Source organism: Bubalus kerabau, chromosome X, assembly GCF_029407905.1.
Source record: "Bubalus kerabau isolate K-KA32 ecotype Philippines breed swamp buffalo chromosome X, PCC_UOA_SB_1v2, whole genome shotgun sequence".
Lineage (NCBI taxonomy): Eukaryota > Metazoa > Chordata > Mammalia > Artiodactyla > Bovidae > Bubalus > Bubalus kerabau.
Window position 1 is genome coordinate 11,819,945 of NC_073647.1, and position 23,217 is coordinate 11,843,161.

A 23,217-nucleotide genomic window follows, 5' to 3' on the forward strand; every position below is an offset into this window, starting at 1 on the left:
CACACAAAAAGCAACATCAACTACTATTCAGACTAGTGAACTTTGGATGCTTTAACAAGTCCAAAGGCATAGAAGTTCATTTTAAATATTTACTGAACATCTAATCATACTGTCAGGCACTAAGGATCTGAAAAGTGGTATGAGTCACAATTTTTACAAGTATATTCATATGCCATTTCTAAATGTTCCAACTGAATATGGAATAAATCTATTGAGTTTTAAATGCCCACAAAACCACTATCTTTTTTTTAAGGGGAACAGGATCACCCTTGAATCACTATAATTTAAAAAATAAGACAAACACACAAAAGAAGTTAAGAACGCTTTCAACTACTATTGAAATATGGGTGCTAGGAATCAAAGAACTATTTTTTGCAACTTTATTTTCATGGTGGTAAGAATACTTGAGGAACCTTAATTTTAGTACAAGTTCTGGTACTAACAAGTTATATGCCACTGGGAAAAGATCAGAAACTTTAGGCTGTTATTTGTTAAAAAAAAGACACTGCTACTTGCCCTTCCTGCCTCACAACATCTATGATGAGTATGAAATGAGATAACATATGCTTATCTCATATGTTTTATTTTCAAAAGGCTTTCACAAAATGCAAGGAACCATAATCTTCATCATTGATTTAAAAATCCAGTTAAGTGTAACAGCAGGTTTCCAACTGCTTCAAAATATGTTCCAGGAAATATTCACAAGGTAACATTGTAAACCCATGAATTTAAAACAGCCCACACAAGCCACTGACGGTTAAGACTGACATACATACACAATCCCACTCTGGTTATAAAAATCTACTATACTGGAATACATAATCAATATAGCAAAAATTTTACTTTAAAAGAAACCATTCACATTTGATTAATACAGTATATTCTAAAAACAATGCTACAATTTCAGGACAGGCATATTGGCTAATCTAAGGTGTTAAAAATTAGTGCTTACTTGCCCAATATCCAGACATTTCAATTTAAAGCTATAGTTCTAAAAGTGGTTAGTACTGTCAACTGGCTTTGTTCCCAAGATACCATTTTTTTTACTGGTCCACCAGTAAGGAATCATACTTAGCAGATATAAGAGGAGGCAAAGTAGAAAATCAAAGTGAAACAGGGTACAAATTTTATAATAATAAAGACAAAATAACATGAACATTGGACAATTCAACTATAATCATGAAATGAATGAACTCTGTAATAAGATACACAAACTGCACATTATTTTTAGTAGCAGAATATTCAAGAATAGGCAAGAATTAATACTGACATGTAAACACAACCATTGAGTTGAATATTCCCCTTCAAGAAAATGATTAGCTTACATTAACCATATTTTTTGATAATATGCCACAACTACCAAAAAGGTAGCTCGGCAGAAGTGACATAAAATGGGTTGACGTTTATGGGTTGAGATGGGCTCGGTTTTTAGAAGAGTTATGTGAATGCATCAGATATATCTTTTGGTCTTCTGGGTTAATCTAAAAAAATTAGAAAACAGTCTGACAGATTTGTTTTGAGAAATTAAATAAGCCTACTCCCCCTTAAAAAAACCAACTCCCTCCGCATATCTTAAACTTATTTTCAGATTTTGAAGCATAAAAGGATAAGGCATAACAGCAAGCAAGGAGAGATTATAGAAAGGTTGCCACATTACATACATTTTGTAACAATTTCACTTAAAGGGATCATCCCCATTGTCATCCACTGTTTCAGTTTGTGATAGGTATTTTTAAAGGTTATTCCACTAGCTTACTGAATTTACTAGAGTGAGGTATACTAAACAAATGAAGTAACGAATTTTTCTTTGTTTTACTTAGGCATGATGATTTTAAAAGACTCAAACCTTTGCTGAAGACTCCTTGAGTTCGATGAGACTGTCCTGTAGAAAATGAATGGAGATGACAGGTGAGCTGGCATAGTTCTCAGAACCCAGAGGAACTTTGGGAAGTATGGCTGTAACCTGGAAATAAACCATCTACTTCTTGTGAGGATAAATCTCGTGATGTCATTATTATATGAATATCAACAGTTTAAAAAAAAAAAACTATGTAATGGAATTGTAATGTTTAAAAAAACTCAATTATATGTACTCATTGTAACAAATAAAAATCTTTCTCTGCTCAGAATTTAAAAATAAATGTCAATGCCACATTTTTTCATAATACTGTATTTAAGCTACAGGTAACGTTAAGCTTAAGAAAGCAAAATATTTTTTCCCCATAAAAAAGTTTAAGATAGTGGAGATCACAACATTGTCTTTTATTTTCATAGTTTTTCTTTAATAGAGAGGTTTCAATCTTTACTTGTGACTCTATCATACACATACACAAATTTTATTCTAGGCAGAAAACTCAGTGGCATTACATTAACAAGAAAACAAAATATATTCTATAAAAGAGTAATTAACTCTTTTCTTTTTGCAAAGTGCCTCTAATTATAAATCTCATACCTCCCACAAAAAAAAAAAGACGTTAAAAAAAAAAACAAACAAAGAAAATGAAATTACGGTATTCAACCACAGTGCTCTTGATGAAGAATTAGTTAACTTACAGGTTTAAAAGTTCAACGTACTGCAAATTCAAAGATTCCATGAAATTAGATGACTTTAGAATTAAAATTAAATATGGAGCAAGGAATGGCTACCCTGAGTCTTCAAGAAGGCTACACCCACGATTTTATGCTGCAGTTGAATGCCTGGGGTTTCTCTTTGCTGGGTGGTAGGATTGGATGCCACATCTGCAAGGTTCAACTTGTTGGGAACCCAATGGGTATAAACAAACCTCCAAGGGAAGACACAACAGAAGCTGCATGCTCACTGAATATACACAACTACAGGAGAACTGATCACCAAGGAGACTTTAAAATGGAACTCCTTTCAAGACTCCTTCTTAGAAGGCACACATCGGTATGATGCTCATCAAGAAGCTTGATGAATTCAGAGGTATCTTGTTTATCTTGTATCATCCAGGAAGTCTTCAGTGATATATATTCTTCAATATTTATGCCGGAAAATAGGCTTCATCCTGCTGCAAAGATTCATTTGCTTGTAGCTACCATTGCACTCCAAAAAAGACTGCTTAAAGCAGTGAGGCACTTCTGGGAAAAATTTCTCTTGCACTTTGAAACACTACAAAATTAGTGCTAGGTCCTTGAAGTTTTAATATTCTTATAAGAAAAATACTTGATAGGAAAAAAATATCAGTCCATCAATATGTAAAAAAAAATCATTTTCTAATGCAATATAAAACCTCCAGTGGCTCCAGTGAATACTTGGCACAAGACTTGAAGGAAGTCAGGACATGTATTCCAAACAGGTGAGCCTAACATGGACGCTGCCTTCCTCAGGCTATACTAACCTTTACTGTTGAGGAATGTGATGGAGAAGGATGGGTATCAATTTTGCGACGTTTCTGTTCTGTTGGGATGAAAAGAAATAGTCACAATTAAGGTATGTTTCCACTTTTCCCAAACACTTAAAAAAAAAAAACACCAACTTCTAAGATTCTTAAGTATTAGTTTCTCCCTTTAAATTACACCAAAGGTAAACAAGTAAAAAGAAAGACAAACTTAAACTTGCCCCTTTCAGGCTCTGTAATATCTGATCGGGGAACAGGTGATTTCAAGGACCCAGAAACTGGTGTTTTCTCTCCTCCTTTAACATTTTCCTTTGATTTCATTTCCTTTGCTATATCTCGTTCTCTGGACGGCTCCTTCTCTCTTTCCTTTTCTTGAGTTGACTTTGATTCTACATTCGGGACAGTGGTCTTGAATTTCTCATCTTTAGCTTTTTCTTCCTTCTTGAATTTTTCTTTCTCTTTGTCAGATTTAGGTGTTCTTTCCTTTGTCTCTCTTGCTTTTTCATCTTTATTTGGCCGTTCTTCCTTTGGTTTTTCTTTACCATCTTTACCAAGTACTCGGGCCTCTGGAGTAGTAGCTGGAGTCTTTTCTTTTTTCTCTTTTTCTTTCTCTTTTCCTTTTTCTTTGTCATTTTCTTTAACAGTTTTGCTGCTTAAGAAGGAAAACACAAGATTTTAAGACAAAATGGCCATAAAATACATTCAGTTATAAATCATAAAGCCTTTTTTTTTTTTTTACTAACTTCAAAAATTTCAGAACTAAGAGTAACCCTTTGAAAACTAAAGGACAACTTTAAGACAAAAGGGAAGTAGTTCTTTATCCAATAAATAATAACCAAATTCACAAACAGTAGATTAAGAAAGAGTAATTAAAGTGATGCTGGGCCTTTTTGTATATGTTCATAACCTTTGAGAATTAAAAAGTAACAAAAACTATCCCATAAGACAACCCAGGGTGCTATGATCAGGAACTGGATCACTTAGTTGGATGGATCATTGGTCTAAATCAGTGTATGCTTCTCTCATATTAATTACTCTTACCTAGACTGTCCACAGCAAACACCCAATCATAAAAAAATTTTTTCAACTTCAACACATACATTCCCCTGCATATTCCAGTAGAGGAAACAAAGGCAGTTTCAACATTATAAAAAATGTGAGGAAGGTAAGCATATCATCAAATAGCAGTATATACAAAATTTTTAAGTTCAACATAAATGAGTTTAATAGTATTCAACTATCATCCTCTTTCATTCATGTCTAGTGAGGTTGTTAATCATATAAGAATTCAGAATTTTGGTCCAGAGCACAGTGTTCCTACCTGTTAGAGCCACTATTTCCATTACTTGAATTCCCTTTTGGTGTGGCACTAGAAGCTTTATTAACAGCTTTCACACCACACTGAGATCTCTCCCTTGATTTATCTGAAATAAAGGTAAAGCTTTATTTGACAAGCCCCAAGATGTAAATAAGTTACAATTTCACAGCAAAATGATTAAAGACTAGATAGAAAGAAACAAAGGAATGATCACTTCTTGGCAGTAACATACTGCTACTTAGGAAACAAAAAAGTAACACTAAGCCAGCATTTTACTTGTCATGGGATACAAAACATATCAGTTTCCTGGAGCAAAATGTATTACTTATAAATTCATACAAATAAGCATACCAGTGTCCTCGGTACTGCTTTCGTCTGACTTAGATACACTTCCGATCGAGGATGAAGAAGGCCCACCACCAGGCCCATTTTGTACACTGGCAACTGCATTCCTCGGAGGGGGGTCTTTGTGATGAAACTCATTTTCAGGTATCATGTATGACTTTCTACTTTTCAACTGCCCAGAGTAGCTGAAAGTCGCACAAAGTGTTTAAATATACAAATACAAATCAAAAGGCACAAACATGGGGTTTAAAAGAATAAAATTAGCAAGTTATTCACTCTGATACTTGGTTCCAAAGAATAAAATAATATTAACTTTCAGTAAGTTCCTAAAGGTCTTTATGGAGAGCCTAGATGCTTTCTTAAAAATAAAAACCTCAATGTAAACTAATCCTTCAACTAAAATGCCTTTTTTCCACTACTGAAGATCTGATAATTCAACTAATGATAAAACTGCATTTTCTTCAAGCCAAAATATGTTATGTATGACTTTTGAAACTATCATCCAGTACAGACCGGAAGCTAGTAATCAGAAGTGACAACTCTCACCAGCCTGTGGGAACATGATCGCATAATCTCCCATAATCTCCTGAAGTAAGGCAGAAGATAAACTTCAACACTGTAAAACATTTTAGAGTCTTCAGAATCCTTCTGTAATCTAGTCTCATAAATCACATTAAAGTATAATTCTGTTACCCCATAGCCAATGCATATAGATCTGGCCTCTTCTCTTTTTCCTCTTGGCAGATTTTATGCACTCTTCTTTCCAATGCCTGACCCAGATTCAAAACTTTTGGGTACCAAGGAAGTATTTTTGTTAGCACAATCAAGATATTCCTGATGTGAGTATATTCGCCTGTTTCAAGGCAATGTACCGAGGCCTACAACAAACATTTTAAGATCTGTTATTATAAAAGTGTCAGTATGAAGAAGGAAAAAACACCTTTGAGAAATACAAATTTTTTTCTTACCTTGGTTAGTTTGTAATGCCATTTGTGTACAACATGTCGAAAATTTTCATAGTCTAATTGATCAGCTTTATTTCCACCATCAAATCCAGTTGCTCGTAATATAGTAAGGAATCCTGGATAATTTCCACATTCCTAAGGGAGAAAATAGGCTGTCACTTTTAAAGAAAGATTCTATCCTCCAAAACAGCAGAAGCTGAAACTGAAGTAGACTAGATTAATGATTCCACGGGAAAGTATGATGTGTATCTAAATTATAGGTAGTTTTCACAGAAAAATTGTTTATTCAGTGACATTAATTTGAAATATCAGTTTGAGATAGGATAAAAATATAGCACTTTTTAATAATGAATGAACTGTGCTTAAATTTTAAACATTGTTTTACAACTGAATCTTGAACTCAGCTTCCCTTTTAAAACCAAACAACCCAGAACTTACTGGAAGTGGTCATTATATACATGGTAAATGGGTAAAATTTAATAGTATTTGTTTCTCATACCTTTTCATATGTGGCTCTATCACTGTGCCACCTGGTCACAGTCTCTAACATGCAGCAAAGGAATCTCCCATATCGACTAGCTTCATTTTCAGTACAGCTTGCAACTGTGTAAATTATATCAGAGAAAACCTACAGAAAACAATGTGTGAAATGTGAAGACAGATCAAGTTCAAAATATTAAAAGACCATGTAATACCAATCATAATAAACTAAATAGGTAGGTTTAGTCAAAATGCATCATCCCCTCTTATATTCACAATTCCAAGACCTTTAAAGATTTTGGCTTTTGTGAAAAAATAGTACATTTATAAAGCAACAATAACAACAACAACAAAAACCACTTTTATGAAGAAAGCTGATTTACAATGACAAAAGAAAAAAAATATCATTGTTATTACATCATAACTTTTTAACAGACTTAGCCATAGATATTAATGGGGTTACAGGGAGCAGTCAAGCAGGGTTAAGCAGAAGCGAGGCTGACAGAAACTAGAAATAGGCAGCTAAGAGGCTGTAACATAAATCAGATTTTTAAACCATAAAATGCAGTAATTTATTATTAAGAAAAAAGCCAGATGCAAAAATCTGTGAATGTGACCATACTAAAAAGTGTCCTGGCTTTTATATATGTGCAAAGTGTAAGCTTTTTTGTTGTTTTTTGAGGGGGTGAAGGTTAAGAATGCATAAACTCAAATGTAGAGTTAATGGATTAACAAGGGGGTGCTTATTATATATACCAGGCACTAATCAAAGTGCTTTTGTATGTAATGACTCATTTAATCCTCACAACAATCTTATGAATCAGGTACTATTATCCCATTTTACAGATAGAAAACTGAGGCACAGAGAGATTAAAAAACTTGCCAAAGATCATATAGCTAGAAAGTAGCAGAGCTAGGATTCAAGTTCAGGCACTTGGCTCTTGAGCTCATACTTTTAACCACACACAAATAATACCTCCACAGATTATAATGTTTAGCTATCTTTGTGTGAGACTTTTTTTAAAGGTTGCAATAAAAAGAACTTACTCGATCATAGCAAAGAAGTGTGGAAAAATTTGGAGTTTTCTGTTGATGTACCAATTCAACAAAACGAGCACAGTAAACAGCATCAATTGCTGAAAAAATACATCGAGGAAATATACACAGCTGTAGAAATTTTGTGATGGTCTCATTTTTGGTAGATTCTAAAAATAAGGGAAGAATATATTAAGTGGTAGACTTCTTCCTCAAGTGCCTCAAGGTCACTAAACATGACAACATTAACTTTAGTGTAGAGAATGCTATAAAACCACAAACTATTTATAGTTTGTAACCAAAAGGTCATGCCTGGGATAAGACTTTCATTTTCACTCTGTGGACATTTTTCTACCTATAATTTCTCCAGAAATAAGATTTTAGACATAAGAATTGAATGATAAGCTGCCAATATGGTCAATTAATTTCATTACGAACTAAATCTGTTCTTTCAGTGAACATGTGAAATCAACTCTGCATTAATGAATAACCAAAGAACGGGATGGGCTTCCCTTGTAGCTCAGTTGGTAAGGCATCTGTCTGCAATGCAGGAGACTCGAATTTGATCCCTGGGTCAGGAAGATCCCCTGGAGAAGAAAATGGCAACCCACTCAGTGTTCTTGCCTGGAGATTCCCATGGACAGAAGAGCCTCATGGGCTACAGTCCATGGGCTCGCAGAGTCAGACACAACTTAGCAAGTAAACCAAAGAATGGGATAGTGAACACTGAGTTGAACTACAAACATAATACACTTCAGTATCTCCAAAGTTATAAACCTCTGCTTTTTTAATGTTAAGTGGCAGAAATGTAACAATTCCAACAACTTACTTGCTAAAAGCCAGTTGTCCTTTTCCAGTTTCAGTCTCTGCAGAACTCGCTGTACATGTTCCATCTGTTTCTTTTCTTCTTCGAGAAGCTTGTCCTGAAGGGCAGTACATCGCTCCTTCTCTTTTTTCTTTTTATTTGGAGGCTACAAAGTATAAGTTAGATACTTTTCTAACTATAGGCACATTACTTCTCCTTCTTTTAATTAAAAAATGTAAGGAGATAAATGCCAGTGTTTTATACTAATTACTTCAACAGGGATGTTTAGGAGTCCACTTGGATGTGCTTTCACCTCCAATCAATAAAGTCAGTCTTTGTACCCTACCAAAATAGGCTACCTTCTCAACAGGGGTACTTTTAGTCTGAGGCATAGAGTCATCTTGGATCCCTCCTTCTCTGTTTCAACATTCTAACTGCTTACAAGTCCCTTGCATTCCCACTACCTCCACCATAGTCTATGCTCTCAGTACCTCATAATGAATTACCCAAAAGCCACCTAGGTGGTCTACTGCCTCATGCCAATCCCTTGGCCTACCAAATGAATCCTTCATACCACTGTTATGAGCAAGCTTTCTAAAGTACCATTTTTACCATTATTGCTTCCCTGCTCAGGAACCTAAAATAGCTCTGAATTTTATCAAGCCTTCCTTTCTAACTTTCATTGCTCTACAGCATTGGGCACCATCCTAATCATTCAAATTTATCACTAAGCCCATTTACTATAGTACAAATGGTCTCTTTAAACTTTAGATTACTTCATACCTTCACTGAAGCTCTAGAGTTGCCAATTTGCCTCCATATTTCTAAACCTAACCTATCTTCAAGGCCTATTCAGTTTAAGACTCACCTCTTCAATAAAGTTTTCTCCTAAAGAATTCTCCTCTGGGGAATTCCTATTCTTCATGCAATTAGTAACACAGACCATTTTAAGTTGCTAGCACAGCATTCGGTAGAAAAGCAAAGTTGAATACCTTCTGATTGATCATAACCTCCATGCACTCACCAAGCCCCTGCCCCCACTCATGGAGAGATCACTTCTAAACCCACTTAGAAAAACATTATAAAATAACAAGATAGAAACTTGAGCTAATATAATTCCAAGGTATGGAAAATGTTGAATTAATACCATGAAGTTATTTTTCTTGAGCTACTAGAACAAAAACCTACCATTTCCTGATTGTCATCAATTGCTTTCATCTGGATTTTAAGTTTATTGACTTCCCGTTCATAGCTGGTATGTGGAACTGCAAGGTCATACATTGTCAATGACCAGAATGTGGCATAGAATTGAGGACTGATGTCATCCCAGACTTTGGAAACGTGTAAGGAAACCACTGCTTCATGAACAGGAGCCATCACCATTTCACATGATGTGATGTACTTATGAACTTTATGCTGCTGTTTACTTCCCTTCTCTGATTTTTTAAGTTCGTCATACTTTGACTGGAGATAAAAAAGTAAAAACACATACATACAATATTTATACCAATGACTTTCATAGTATAAAAACCTAGGTTCCCTTGAATGGATACACATATATATCTATGGCTGAGTCCCTTTGCTGTTCACCTGAAACTATCACAACATTGTTAACTGACCATACTCCAGTAAAAAATAAAAAGTTACCAAAAAAAAACCTAGGTCCCCTTTTCAAGAATCAGAAAATAACCAATCAAAAATGTTGCAGGAAATCTAATTTCTTACCAACAACATTAAAGATAAATCATCCCTGGAAGCTGTTTCAGTATTTAGTCCTGTGATCTTATTAGGAGATTTTCAGAAGATTCCTATTGCACAAGTTTCTGCTGAGTAAGTGAATAGGGTATGTGAGCCCCTTGACCATTTCCTCCACTATACTCTCTTGCTGCTGCATCAAGGACTGAAGAGGTGGGGTTTCCACTCCTGCTTTTGAAATATTCAAGGGAACCAAGTAGATGGTCTAAACACTAGGAACGAAGCAGGACAGCAAACCAAGACAGAATGTTTTATCACTACATGTAGCCCCTGTCATCTGTTATGATCTGTCAATTAAGAAGCTGGATCAACACAAAGAAAGGTTATGAGAACATCACCATAAGACTGCTAAGTAGGAGAACCGACTGTCCAGATCTCCCTGTGATTGAGAGGTTTCCAAGGATGCAAGACTGTAGTGCTGAAACTGGGAAAGTCTTGGGCAAACAAGGACCTACGGGTAATCCTATTGCTAAGCCAAATAAGATTTTCTCTGAACGACTATGGTATACTGAAGTTTAAAGCATATGGGAACTGACTTCCTAAAGCTTATTTTTTGGCTTGATTGGTTTGGGGGAGAGTCGGGATTAATTGTATGAAAAAAAGAATCTGTTAGTACAACAGAAGGGACCACATATTATCAATAGTTCATAAAATATATGCCAAGCATAAAAAAGAAAACAATACAAAGTAGAGTTGTTGCTACTGTCTCATGTCCTTCAGTTTAAGATGAAAGAGCTCTCATCCAGAAAACTGTCTGGGTTAGGCATCATCCCTGAAGATGAACCTAAGATGACGTCTAAAACTAGCTGCTTCTTTATGTTAGAAAAGCACCTAAATCATTCAGTTTTTGCTAAACATGGAACCCAGAACTAGAAGGTCAGAAGTCAAAGGTCCTACTTCCAATTCTGCATCATGACAAGCAGAGTCTTGGCTCCTTACAATCTGGCTGCTGTTCCCACTGAGTGCTGCCATACTCTAGGCTCATTGGCTTAAAGGCACACCAAGTGCTCTTTGTTTCACAGGATATCTCAAGCAGAATAGAGAATCATACAATTATTTTAGAAGTGGGAAAAATTATCTCTTGTTATCCCCATTTTAGAGAGCACACTGATAACTACTGAGGCTACACATGACAAAGCTATAAATAAAAAGAACATTACTTAGGAGAGAGGTCCCAATTACACCAGAAACCTGAGAGAATAGTAGCTGTGATAAGAAAGACTTTAACATTTTTGATCCTACTGAAGCCCTATTGAAGTCAACTAATATGAACCTATGTGTGCAGAATGATATCTGCTCAGGTTCTAACAAAACAGAATAAAACAGTGCTGAAATTACCTGCATAAGATAGCTTATCTACCTGATTTGGTCATATTTAGAATATGAACTAGAGGGAAAGCCTTTCTTTGAGACCAGTGTTGCAAGGTGGGTCTCAACGATTAAAACCAGTATTCTTGCCTGGGAAATCCCATGGACAGAGGACCCTGGCATGCTGCAGTCCAAGGGGTGGCAAAGAGTCAGACAAGACTTAGTGAATAAACAATAACAACATGAGAGTGTTATATGGTAGCCCTAGTCTCTCTAATCCTTTCATTCTGAATCTGTGACTTCTATTGCCAGGCATCCTCCTGGTTCTTATCTAGCTGAAAATAAAACAGGCTCAATCAGAAAAGATGGCTATACTTCATATTTGTTGAGGACAAATACTTCCTTGCCTAAAGTCAGTTTAACCCCTCTTCAAGCTCACATCTTCAGTCAAATTGATAAGTTTAACAGTTCTACAAAGTCACCTGAGGAACTAGACCTACAGAATAGAACTGATACTCACTGTTATTGCTGTTTTTTCTGGCTGTGCCTCGTGGCATATGGGATCTTAGTTCCCCAACCAGCAACTAAATCCATGTCCCCTGCAGTGCAAGCAGAGTCCTAACCACTGGACTGCCAGGAAGTCTCTGCTGTACCTCTAATTACTGTTCAAAACACTCTAACAATCTGAGCAGTATTTGGTTGGCTTAATTATTCCCAGGAGAGTCTGCCAGTAATCACTTTATGGAAGGGACCCAGCTGCCCTCTAATACTCATACTCTCTCATCAAAGGTTCTTCAAGGGGCTTCTCTGGCAGTCCAGTGGTTGGGACTTCACGTCTCCAATACAGAGCATGCAGGTACAGTCCCTGGTTTGGGAACGAAGATCCTACATGCTTCACGGCATGGCCAAGAAACAAAATAGGTATTTTTAAGAGTTGGGGGGGGGGGTAGTTCTCCAAGAGGGGCTTTTTCAAGAGGCAAAGTAAGGATCCCAAGGGAAGCTTGGCTGCCCAATCCTGTGCAACCGAGGTTGCCGAGGAACTCCCTTTCCAGGAGGTGGTATGTGGCCTACCTCTGACTTGGTTGTACAGCCACCTCTGTAGTTCTGTTTTCCTCTCAACCCTGAGAGGGGAATGACATTTCTTTGTTTAGATATTTTTATCTCTTAAGCAATATTTTCTACAGACTATGGAAAAAGTAGCTGTTGGTATGAATGATCTGCTCCATATTCTGACCTGGAAACATTTAGCCAACATCAAGCAACCAAGTTTTCCTCTTTGCTAGGGTTCAATATCACTGATTAGTGTGTTCATTTCTCAGTATAGTACACAGTAGGTCAGAACTTCTGAGATGAAGCAATTCTACCACCTCAGTCCCTCAAGAAATCAGGTCCTCTGTTGTATAGCTGAGACTGATATACTGGGGGTGGAGCAACAACACAAAATATACCTACACAAAGAGAATATAAATTTTCTAGATTGAGAAGAGTCTGAAGGAGAAGCAACAACCCAATCTTACTCCCTTATTGTCTTTTTCCCTCTAGAGAGTAAAGCACAGTATTGCAAGCAATAGTTGAATCCATTAACATTTAGTTAGTTGTTAGAAGTTAAGTGTGAGACTGTAGCAGTTGATATGTAAACACTAACAGCTAGGTTTACAACTAAATAGGTTGATCAAATGATCAGTTAGATCCCAAATTTCTCAGCATGTTTTGCCAAACTCTAATACACAGCCCTGTATCCCTACTGGAAAAAAGAAGGGATCCTAGTTAAAGAGAGGGGAACCAAGATCTTGCCTCAAATATGTAATGAAAGCCTTGCACAGTACAGACTTAAAAACAACAGATAAACAGAAGGGCCAGAATCCAAGCCTACACAAAAATGAAGAACATGCTTAGACTCTAGTCAGAGTGGAGAAGACCACAGTTTCCAAAGAGAGGACTGACCATGGCCATGAGGAAAAAGGAAAAGTAAACTCCTATTAGAGGTAATGGCTTTGAAGGGAAGAGTCCAGGTAGCAGATAGACAAGAAGAGGAAGGGCTTTCTCCTCTTACCCCACATCCTTACTTGATTTTCAGTACAGTCACTAAAGAGATAACCTACTCGGGGGGACTCTAGTTTGCTTTTTGTTGTTGTTTGTTTTCATTTATTTTTTATTTAGGTGGAGAGAAATAAAACAGGAACCATGAATATACCTTTCCTAGAAGTTACACAACAGAAAGTGCAGGAGTATTTACAATGTTTGGGGGTGGTTAAGTCTTTCAGTCTTTTCTTCCAAGGCAGTATGTGTAATAGCAAGTCAACTATCTGACAAGGATAACTGTCACTAAGGAAACTCACTAGGGGTGTTTCTCAGAATGATATGCCACATTCATCTGCATCAGAATCATCTAGTCTTATTTAAAAAAAAAAAAAAAAAGCAAAAATTCTCTGGTAGCATTCAAATTTCTAAATCAGAATTTATGGACATGGGGTTAAGTTTTTAAGATGCTTCCCTGGTGGTTCTCTAATAATTTCCTGATGATCTGCACTAATGTTTAAAAACTATAGTTCTAGAGGATCTATAAGATATCAACTTGGACAACCGGTAGTGTAGTAACAGTAAAATTATAGAACTAGAAAGACTTTCCTTTTTAAAAGGGTTATGTTCATTGACCGCTGCTCAGAGCTGAATACTAACAAAAGAGCAACTCTCTAATAACCTATGTCAAACTATGCACTTACAAATAAAACAGTTAAGAAGTAATGTGGAATCATTCTTGGAATGGCAGCAAAAATACTTATACTTACCGAAATATGGTGTGCATACATTGGCCTAGACAGGAAAAATGCTGCATCATGAGGTGTGTGAAATTCATTACAGAGCACATCAATTGAAGGCACTCGCTTTATATAATCTTCTGTGCTTAGATTAGATGCTAAAAACCCACCAAACTGTACCAGGGTATCATGACACTAAATTTAAAAAATAAGACAAAAAACACAAATGTGCTAACATTTTATTAAACCAATGTAATGTTTTCCAAAATGACTAAGATGTTCTTTTTAACAATATTTTGATTAACAATTAAGAATTCAAATATTACTACTTGAAAGAACTTTGGAGACAATCCACAAACTTAATCATATAACCATATTACAAAAAATACACTCAGGTCCTGAAAAGTTGACTAATTTGAGAATTTTTTTAATATAAATTTATGTATTTTAATTGGAGGCTAATTACTTTACAATATTGTATTGGTTTTGCCATATATCGACATGAATCCGCCACAGGTGTTTTGATAGTCGACCAGGGTCTCAAGTTCACCACTTTTAGTGGTAAAATACATTTACCTAAATTTTATAGAACATTATGTATACACAAGTCAATTCTCTTGGCCCTTAAAAGTAGAAAATTTATAAAACACGTGTGATTTTTTTATTACCTTGTAATATGGTGATAGTTAAACACATTTTTTAGGTTAGCCATAGGTTTTGGTGCTTAACGCATTATTGACTAGAGACATATTACTACGTCTTTTGTCACCTGAATGTTATTGACCAGAACACATCAATACATTCTTAGAGAGTGCTACAATTAACATCACCATGTAAAGTTGTTAAAGCTTAAAATTGATCAAGGGTTCATTATACAATCTATGATTATCATTATTCACATTTTGTTAGGTTTTTGTTCTAAACTTGTGTATATTATAAATGCAAGTTTATTACCATAAAATTTTCAAAAATGACTCAAAACCTTATATTATATCCCCTAGAGCCATCTCTTAAATATCATAATTTGCACAGAAATTGTCCCTATTTCCAGAATGTCTATTTTATATATACATCATATGCCATAATATATATATCATATATAATATACACCATAATATATATATAATACATATACCATGGTATATATAATATATATGATGAGCAAAATGACATTTTTCAAATTACATAACATTCTATATTTTCCATTATCAAGATTTAAAAACCCACAGAAACACAAAGGCCACTTTAACTTGCCTGATCATAGAGTTTTCCCACAAGTTTCAAATGTTTCTCTCCACCTTCCTGAAAGATTACCCCATTCCTCTGCTGAGCCATAAGCAAGCAGAGAGGAAGAGCAAGATCATGGTCTAATAGTGCATCCTTTAATCTCTGGGAGGATTTTTTCGTGTTTCTTATCTGGCCAAAATAACCACCCTGCAAAAGAGAAGACATACATTTTACTAGTGTACCAGTACATAACACATGCCATCTGATTTGAAAAAAGAAAACAGGAAAGGTTTGGTTACAATCCTGAAAATAAAAAATCTCACACACCTTACAATCCTTCCCTCTCCTGACAAATTTATTTTACTGACACTATAACTGCCACTGGCTTTAGTCACTGGCTTAAAGATAACTGCCAATTGTCTTTAAACTTCTACATATTTTCCACTTTCTACCATGTGGTTCCTTATAAAGGATTATTCTTTAGTCAGTTCAGAGCAGATTCAACAACAGAGTAACTATGCTCAGATTTATGCCAGCTGGAGTATCAAGGACCACAGAAGATTTGATATTTATTTCCTTTTAGATGTATTACTATCTTTTATACTTTGTTTCAGCTTTTTAAAAAGGTTTAAATAACTAGAACATTGCCATTTTTAAAAAGGAGGTGGGGACGATTATAAGAGAAGGGTATGGCTTTGACATTTAGCTTTATGTACTTATTTGATGTTTAAATTCTTTATTATGAACAAGCATACATTTTTATTACTGTAGCTTTGTAGTACTGTCTGAAGTCTGGGAGGGTTATGCCTCCAGCTTTGTTTTTTTCCCTCAAAATTGCTTTGGCAATTCTGGGTCTTTTATGGTTCCATATAAATTCTAGGATTATCTGTTCTAGTTCTGTAAAAAAAAAAAAAAAAAGTCCTAGATATTTTGACAGGGATGACATTAACTGTAGATTGCTTTGGGTAGTATGGCCATTTTAACAATGTTAATTCTTCCAATCCAAGAGCATGGAATATCTTTCCATTTATTTGAATCATCTTCAATTTCCTTTATTAATGTTTTATAGTTCTCAGCATAATAAGTCTTTCATTTCCTTGGTGAGGTATATTTCAAAGTACTTTTTTTAATGTGAATTTAAAAGGTAGCATGCACCCAGTTTGAATTTTAAGTCACTAAACAAAAAGAGCAACTCTCACCTCAGCTTTTAGTTGCTCTCCACCAGTCATGGCTTCTAGTTGCTCCATTGTCATTTCTTCTGTAATTTCTATTCCTGCCATTTTTTGTACCACTTCTTTCAGTATAAGCAGGTCAAAACTATTTAGGAAAAATAAGAAACAGTCTATAGTTGAAACTTCAAATGTAAATCAGTTGTAATTAATACACTAAGAAGGAGGAATGGAGGCAGGGAGAGGAGAAAGGGAAAAAGGAAGGAAATGCAAGTTCAAAGTTGCAATATTTGAGCCTAAGATGACAGTTTGGAGGTCTGCCTTAAGCATATTTATTACTGTGCCAACAGTTATTCATTTGAATTCTCTAAGTTTATGACTACTGATGAAAATAACACCTTATGACTTCTAAGATCTTCCTTAATTTGTTAAGTAATGAAGTAAAAACATACTTTTCTACAAAATAGATGCAGGTGTGTTTCCAAAGAAAGGTAAAGCTAAGCATACCCAAGATACAAGTTAACAGACAAAGGAACAGTGGTTTTTCTAAGACTCCTTTTTTCTTAGAAAGAAGAATGGTGGTTTTTCCAAGAGAGTAAGTGCTTACTCTCTCAACTTGCCTTGCTTCTCTAAACATAGTTTTTGAAAACAAGAGGGCCCTCATGCAAATTAGTATGCAACAAGTACCAATAAAATCTTTCCATTAGATGGTCACAAAAACTGTATCACTGTACAGAAGACTGAACTGGAGATTTTAAAGTAACATGATTATTTTCCTGGCCTAAATAGTCACAGAAGAGTCAAATGTATGGGAACGGCCAATAGATCCTTAACATAGTTTTGTTTTTCTTTTTTAAATTTTTCCCTAAACCAAAACAATCTGTCAAGAATTACTTAGATAATACTTGTTTGAAGCACCAGAGAGCTTTACAGATTTGTTTGCTTTCTACCAGAAAGCTTTTGAAAATATTTTTCAATTCTTAGTCTAGTCAGTCTATTGCTGATGGGGTTTAATCTACATTCTAATTCAAACTCTAAGCACTGATATTAGTCCAGAATAAAATAATAAAATTATTTATACAGAAAAGAGGACAGTGTCCAAAGATACATTAATGTTACCTATCTCTAAAGTTTAAATTCAAAAAATAGTTGTTTTAAAGATAGTACATACACCTTCAAAATAAACACATTCCTACCAAATGCTCAATGTAAAGGCCAATTCCTGCCCAGTAGCATAATCAATAGTGCAATATGTTTTGCCATAAGAGGATTTAAAATATATCAATCATTTATTCAAAAGTCTAATGCATAGTCAATATGAATTTTTTAATGAGTTACATATATAGCCAAATATTATAAAATTATAAAATTGTTTATATATGTAAGTTATAATTTCTTTAATTTCTTTTAAGAATTCCATGTAAATAAGTGAACAACTATTATTCTTAAGTCTACAACCAACAAATAGTTTTTCAAGATACTAGCAACCTCAGTATCCCAATACCAGCAGAAGCACTCTAATTATTGAATTTCATTTACATATAATTTGCTATGAATACCTTTTGCCTGCCTTTAGCTGATTAGCCACATACTGAAGAAGACCAGCAAGATCAATTGGATATTTACGAAAAACTGCACCACAGAAACTAGCCAGACCTATATGGAAAAAAAACAAACAAACAGGGCTTTTAAAAAAAACAGTTCGTAAAACAAAAAGCACAATATTAAGTGTCATTTCAACTAACTCAATTTGCAAAACAAAATGAGCTGGGAAAAACTGTTGCTGATGCCACTGAATAGAATTTTATAATTAATAATATTAAGGTTGGTACAAAAGCAATTGCGGTTTCAGACAGTGAAATTTTAAATCATTATAACTAGGCTCAAACACATCTTTATTAATCAAAATAGGAACCACTACAATCAACACATTTTTGCCAATGAGAAATAAGTTTGTTTATTCCTAAAGCATAAAATATCCATGCTTCAGGATTTGGCGAACTCCTGGAAAGCATTTTCTGCATCCTGCTGATTATGGAAGCATTTACCCTGCAAAAAGTTGTCAAGATGCTTGAAGAAGTGGTAGTCAGCTGGCGACAGGTCAGGTGAACGTGGCAGATGAGGTGAAACTTTGTAACCCAATTCATTCAACTTTTGAAGTGTTGGCTGTGTGCCATGCGGTCAGGCACTGTCATGGAGAAAAACTGGGCCCTTTCTGTTGATCAATGCCGGATGCAAGCACTGCAGTTTTCGGTGCACATCATCAATTTGCTGAGCATAATTCTCAGGTGCAATGGTTTCGCCAGGATTCAGAAAGCTGTAGTGGATCAGACCAACAGCAGACCACCAAACAGTGACCATGACCTTTTTTGGTGCAAGTTTGGTTTTGGGAAGTGCTTTGGAGCTTCTTGGTTCAACCACTGAGCTGGTCATCCCCAGTTGTCTTACACAATCCACTTTTTGTCACATGTCACAATCAAGAAATGGTTTTTTGTTGTTATGTAGAGAAAGAGAAGACAACACTTCAAAATGATGATTTTTTTGATTTGCCGTGAGCTCATGAGGCACCCACTTATCAAGCTTTTTCATCTTTCCAATTTGCTTCAAATGCCAAACAACCATAGAATGGTTGACAGAGTTCTTGGGAAACTTCTTGTGTAGCTGTTAGATACTTTGATAATCCTCTCAGTTGGTCACTGTCAACTAGATGGCCGGGCAGTGTGCTCCTTATCTTCACGGCTCTTGTCTCCTTTTCAAAACTTCTTGAACTACCACTGCACTGTACATTCACTAGCAGTTCCTGGGCCAAATGCATTGTTGATGTTGCAAGTTGTCTCTGCTGCTTTACAATCCATTTTGAACTCAAATAAGAAAATCACTCGAATTTGTTTTTTGTCTAACATCATTTCCCTAGTCTAAAATAAATATAAAATAAACAGCAAGTAGTAAGTCATAAGCAAAAAAATAATAAAGTGAGAAATGCACATTAAAATGTTATATAACATCATTTTATACAAAAGTGTATAACCACATTTATTTAAGAAGGTATTTCAATATCAAATGGCAAAGTTCAACAATGCACAACTGCAATTACTTTTGCACCAACCTAATAGCTAATATTCATTGATCATACATATGCCAAGTAACTACTAAGCTCTTTATGTAATTATCTCATTTAATCTTTGCAATAATCATCTCAAGTTAGTATAAACCTATCAATAAGGAAAATTCTGGAACAGTTATGTCATGAAACTAGCTAAGGATCACAGAGTTGGGTATGAGGTAGAACAGTGATTCAAATATTTAGGCCTGATTCCACAACCTGTGACATGAATTAGGCCACAACAGAATCTTTCATATAACTCAAACTTGAATGATCAACAAAACACTTGCCCCTCAAAAGTTTGAGTCACAAAAAAAATCTCACTTTATCTAGGAATGTGACACCAGTTGTGGAAGTGCAAGGAAACATCACCAGACCAAGAAGCAAACAAAAGACCAATTTTAGCCAATAGTCTTTATCACATTAGTAGGGAGAAAATCCCAGTCAAGACAAGAGGAGGAGACCCTAGTGAAGTCAAGTGATCTGCATCCTTTTCAACAATTATTTGCTGAGCACCTAAAGGATAATGCACAAAACACAGGTCCTGGTCTCAAGGAGCTTACATTACAGAAAGATACAGAAAAGTAAACTAAAATAACTATGATGAATAAAAAGCTACACAACAGTACCGAAGAGGGACATTTTATTCTGACATTTTGGGTGGGAGGTGTTAACAGGGAAAGCTTCCCAAAGAAAGTGACTTGAAATCTAATGAATAAGTAGAAGTGTGCTGGAAGAGATGAGTGGGCATGGATGTGTACCCCCAAGAAGAGGGAATAATATGTGCAAAAGGGCCATGGAAAGTGCAAGAAGTTCACTTTCCATTTGAACTAGAATATTAGGGAGGGGCAAAAGATGAGGCTAGTATAGAAAGAGGACCTGATTCCAAAAGAACTTACTTGTATGATATAGTACAGATTGCAGACTTCAAAGGGCAATGGAGAGTTACTGAAGATTCAGCTATTAGAGACACAACTGCTTGAAAGAAAATGTAAATGGCTGCTAGAAATCAAAGGCACAAGGGGAAAAAACCCAATGCTAGGGCTTTTTATGAAACAACCAAGTTTTTGTTCTTTTAAGGTAACTGGAACCTCAGGATAGAAAGGAGAGATGGAAGAATAGTTCCCTTAAGATTAATTCTTCTAAAATAATAGAATGGATGGGAACTTTCATCTCCCTAGTAATGTTTCTCCAAATTCTATCACAGCCAATACTGATCTCTTGAGTTAGAAAAGGAATAAATACCATATGAACCTCCTTACACAACCGAGGACTTGAACCCTCTGTAGAACAAGCTGAGTGGTTAGACAGTCTCAAAAGCTCTTGACAAATAGATTCTTCTTAGCATAAGTAACAGAATACATAGCATGGCAGTTAACAACAGATGGAAATTTCATCCTTGGAAAAATAAAAATACTTACTCTGAAGCCAACTTGAGATGGTTGTGTCATCATGTTTCATTTTCTCCTTTTCTGGATTAGCTAAAGCTTCAATGATACAATCTTTCATATATTAAGAAAAAATTTTAAGTCATTACATCTCTAACAATGACTTTTAGCTAAGAGAACAATAAAATGCCACCCTTTGGAAAAAAGTTAATTGTTAGCTTCAATTTATTACAAATTATTGAAAAATACACTCATTATAGTACCAACTTTTCTTTTTAGCAGCCTCTTTTCCATCTTTTAGCATGCAAGATAGAATCTAACTATATCAAAGATTTTTGGTCATCTTAACATTATCTTTCCCAATATACAACCCAGACACAAACTCCAGACTGGCCAATCTTCCAATCAGCCATCTGAATCAACCTCAGATGGTTAAGAAAGGAACTTAGAATGAAAAAAAAAACATTCACCACTACAACCTATGAAATGTAAAACCTATGAATTACTTCATTTGAAAGGATACAGGCCAAGACGTCATAATTCAACGAAGTGAGGTATTTCAATGAATCTACTACAGGTGTTATCAAGTTATCATACTTCTGTATTTGTGACAAGATCTGGAAGATGGCAACAAAGAATAAAAGGCATTAACTAATCAAAAGAGAACTTTTACTGTGCTAACTAAATAATGGCTAGTCTTTTTTATTTTTCAAAAGAAATAATACTTAAAATTAGTTTCCTTCCATTGTTTTATTATATAAAACCTACTATTCTATCATTTCCTAAGAAAATATTTTCTTAGGACACATTTTCCAATTAGGAAATAATTCCAGGACATCCAAACTTGAATTTTGGAATTATAGAGGCTAGACTGACGACAAATGTGTTTTAGAAATCACATTCTAAATATGAAAGTGTTACATCTGAATTGCAATGAAATGCTGTTCAAGTGTTTCTAAAAACTACATCAACAAATAATGTATTAATGTATTTATTAATGTTTTTGTATCTCAAAATGTGATACATGAGACAATGTCAGAGAATCTGTTTATAGCAACAGCATTGTCACATATTACTAGAAAAGTAGATCAATGTATTAAGTATATAGCATACTAAATTTTATTTTTAGAATAACCATACAATGGTTCATTTGCTAAAGATTTTTCCCCTAAAACTATCATTTTTAAACCTACATCATTCTATTTCCACTTGTGCTAATTTAAAGACAACAAAAAGAAAAATCCCTGAAAATAATATTAACCTCAAAACATACATAATCAAACAAAATGGTTGGATTGCTGTGGCTCAACTTCCCAATTTGTCTTCCAGAAGGCTTCACATTTTCCTTGGTTAGACGCCTACAAGAGGAGAAAAAGGTGGCAGGGATCATCTTAAGTAATTTCCCTTGTAATGTTGGTAGCTTTGTTACATCATGAAAAAAAATTTATTTCCCATATATCCAAAATGGATCCGTATAAACAACCACCCTCATCATATGCTTTACTGCAGGACTTGAGCTATTTTGATTATGCATTCTCCAAGAGGGCATTAAACTCTTGTATTAATGCTTAACACTTATAATATACACATTTTCATTTTACAGTAATAGTCTAATAAGCATTAAAACTCTTAATGTACTCTGCTGCTGCTGCTGCTAAGTCGCTTCAGTCGTGTCCGACTCTGTGCGACCCCAGAGACGGCAGCCCACCAGGCTCCACCGTCCCTGGGATTCTCCAGGCAAGAACACTGGAGTGGGTTGCCATTTCCTTCTCCAGTGCATGAAAGTGAAAAGTGAAAGTGAAGTCGCTCAGTCGTGTCCGACTCTTAGCAACCCCATGGACTGCAGCCCACCAGGCTCCTCCATCCATGGGATTTTCCAGGCAAGAGTACTGGAGTGCGGTGCCATTACCTTCTCCGTACTCTACAAGTACATGAAACTCTTCTTACAGAGAATAATTATTTCAGATTTAGAAGGGCTCACTATCAGTTTAGGGATTAAGATAACAAATTTGGTGTAATACACTGAAATGCCTCATGTCATCTGTCTTAGTGACCCTAGAAGAGTGATAGCCAAGATTGCAGTTGATACAGGAAGTTCTCTGATTTTCATATTCAAAGTAATCAAGTCCTGAAAAATTAATTCTACTCTTTCCTTTCTCTTTAATTCACCCTCTACTAAGTATTCTTTTACTAACATTTTG

General features: G+C 35.3%; 1 protein-coding gene across 16 annotated transcripts in view; it reads right to left on the reverse strand.

Annotated features, from left to right (window-relative positions):
- THOC2 (THO complex subunit 2) overlaps nt 1-23,217 on the reverse strand; it is a 117,883-nt gene that overhangs the window by 14,990 nt on the left and 79,676 nt on the right. For 5 of the 16 annotated variants that reach the window (XM_055564407.1, XM_055564403.1, XM_055564405.1 and 2 more), the window contains 18 exons: nt 22,278-22,374; nt 21,540-21,633; nt 21,050-21,130; nt 18,085-18,181; nt 16,556-16,673; nt 15,384-15,563; nt 14,160-14,324; nt 9,496-9,771; nt 8,332-8,473; nt 7,515-7,672; nt 6,487-6,615; nt 5,991-6,122; nt 5,716-5,900; nt 5,029-5,207; nt 4,681-4,783; nt 3,581-4,011; nt 3,360-3,418; nt 1,847-1,978 (listed from right to left, as the gene is read on the reverse strand). In XM_055564407.1, the coding sequence (XP_055420382.1) occupies nt 1,847-1,978; nt 3,360-3,418; nt 3,581-4,011; nt 4,681-4,783; nt 5,029-5,207; nt 5,716-5,900; nt 5,991-6,122; nt 6,487-6,615; nt 7,515-7,672; nt 8,332-8,473; nt 9,496-9,771; nt 14,160-14,324; nt 15,384-15,563; nt 16,556-16,673; nt 18,085-18,181; nt 21,050-21,130; nt 21,540-21,633; nt 22,278-22,374 (2,758 nt within the window). Of the gene's footprint in view, nt 1-567; nt 1,482-1,846; nt 1,979-3,359; nt 3,419-3,580; nt 4,012-4,680; nt 4,784-5,028; nt 5,208-5,715; nt 5,901-5,990; nt 6,123-6,486; nt 6,616-7,514; nt 7,673-8,331; nt 8,474-9,495; nt 9,772-14,159; nt 14,325-15,383; nt 15,564-16,555; nt 16,674-18,084; nt 18,182-21,049; nt 21,131-21,539; nt 21,634-22,277; nt 22,375-23,217 lie in introns of those variants that run through there. The other 11 variants (XM_055564412.1, XM_055564410.1, XR_008708338.1 and 8 more) reach the window with 10 other exon arrangements.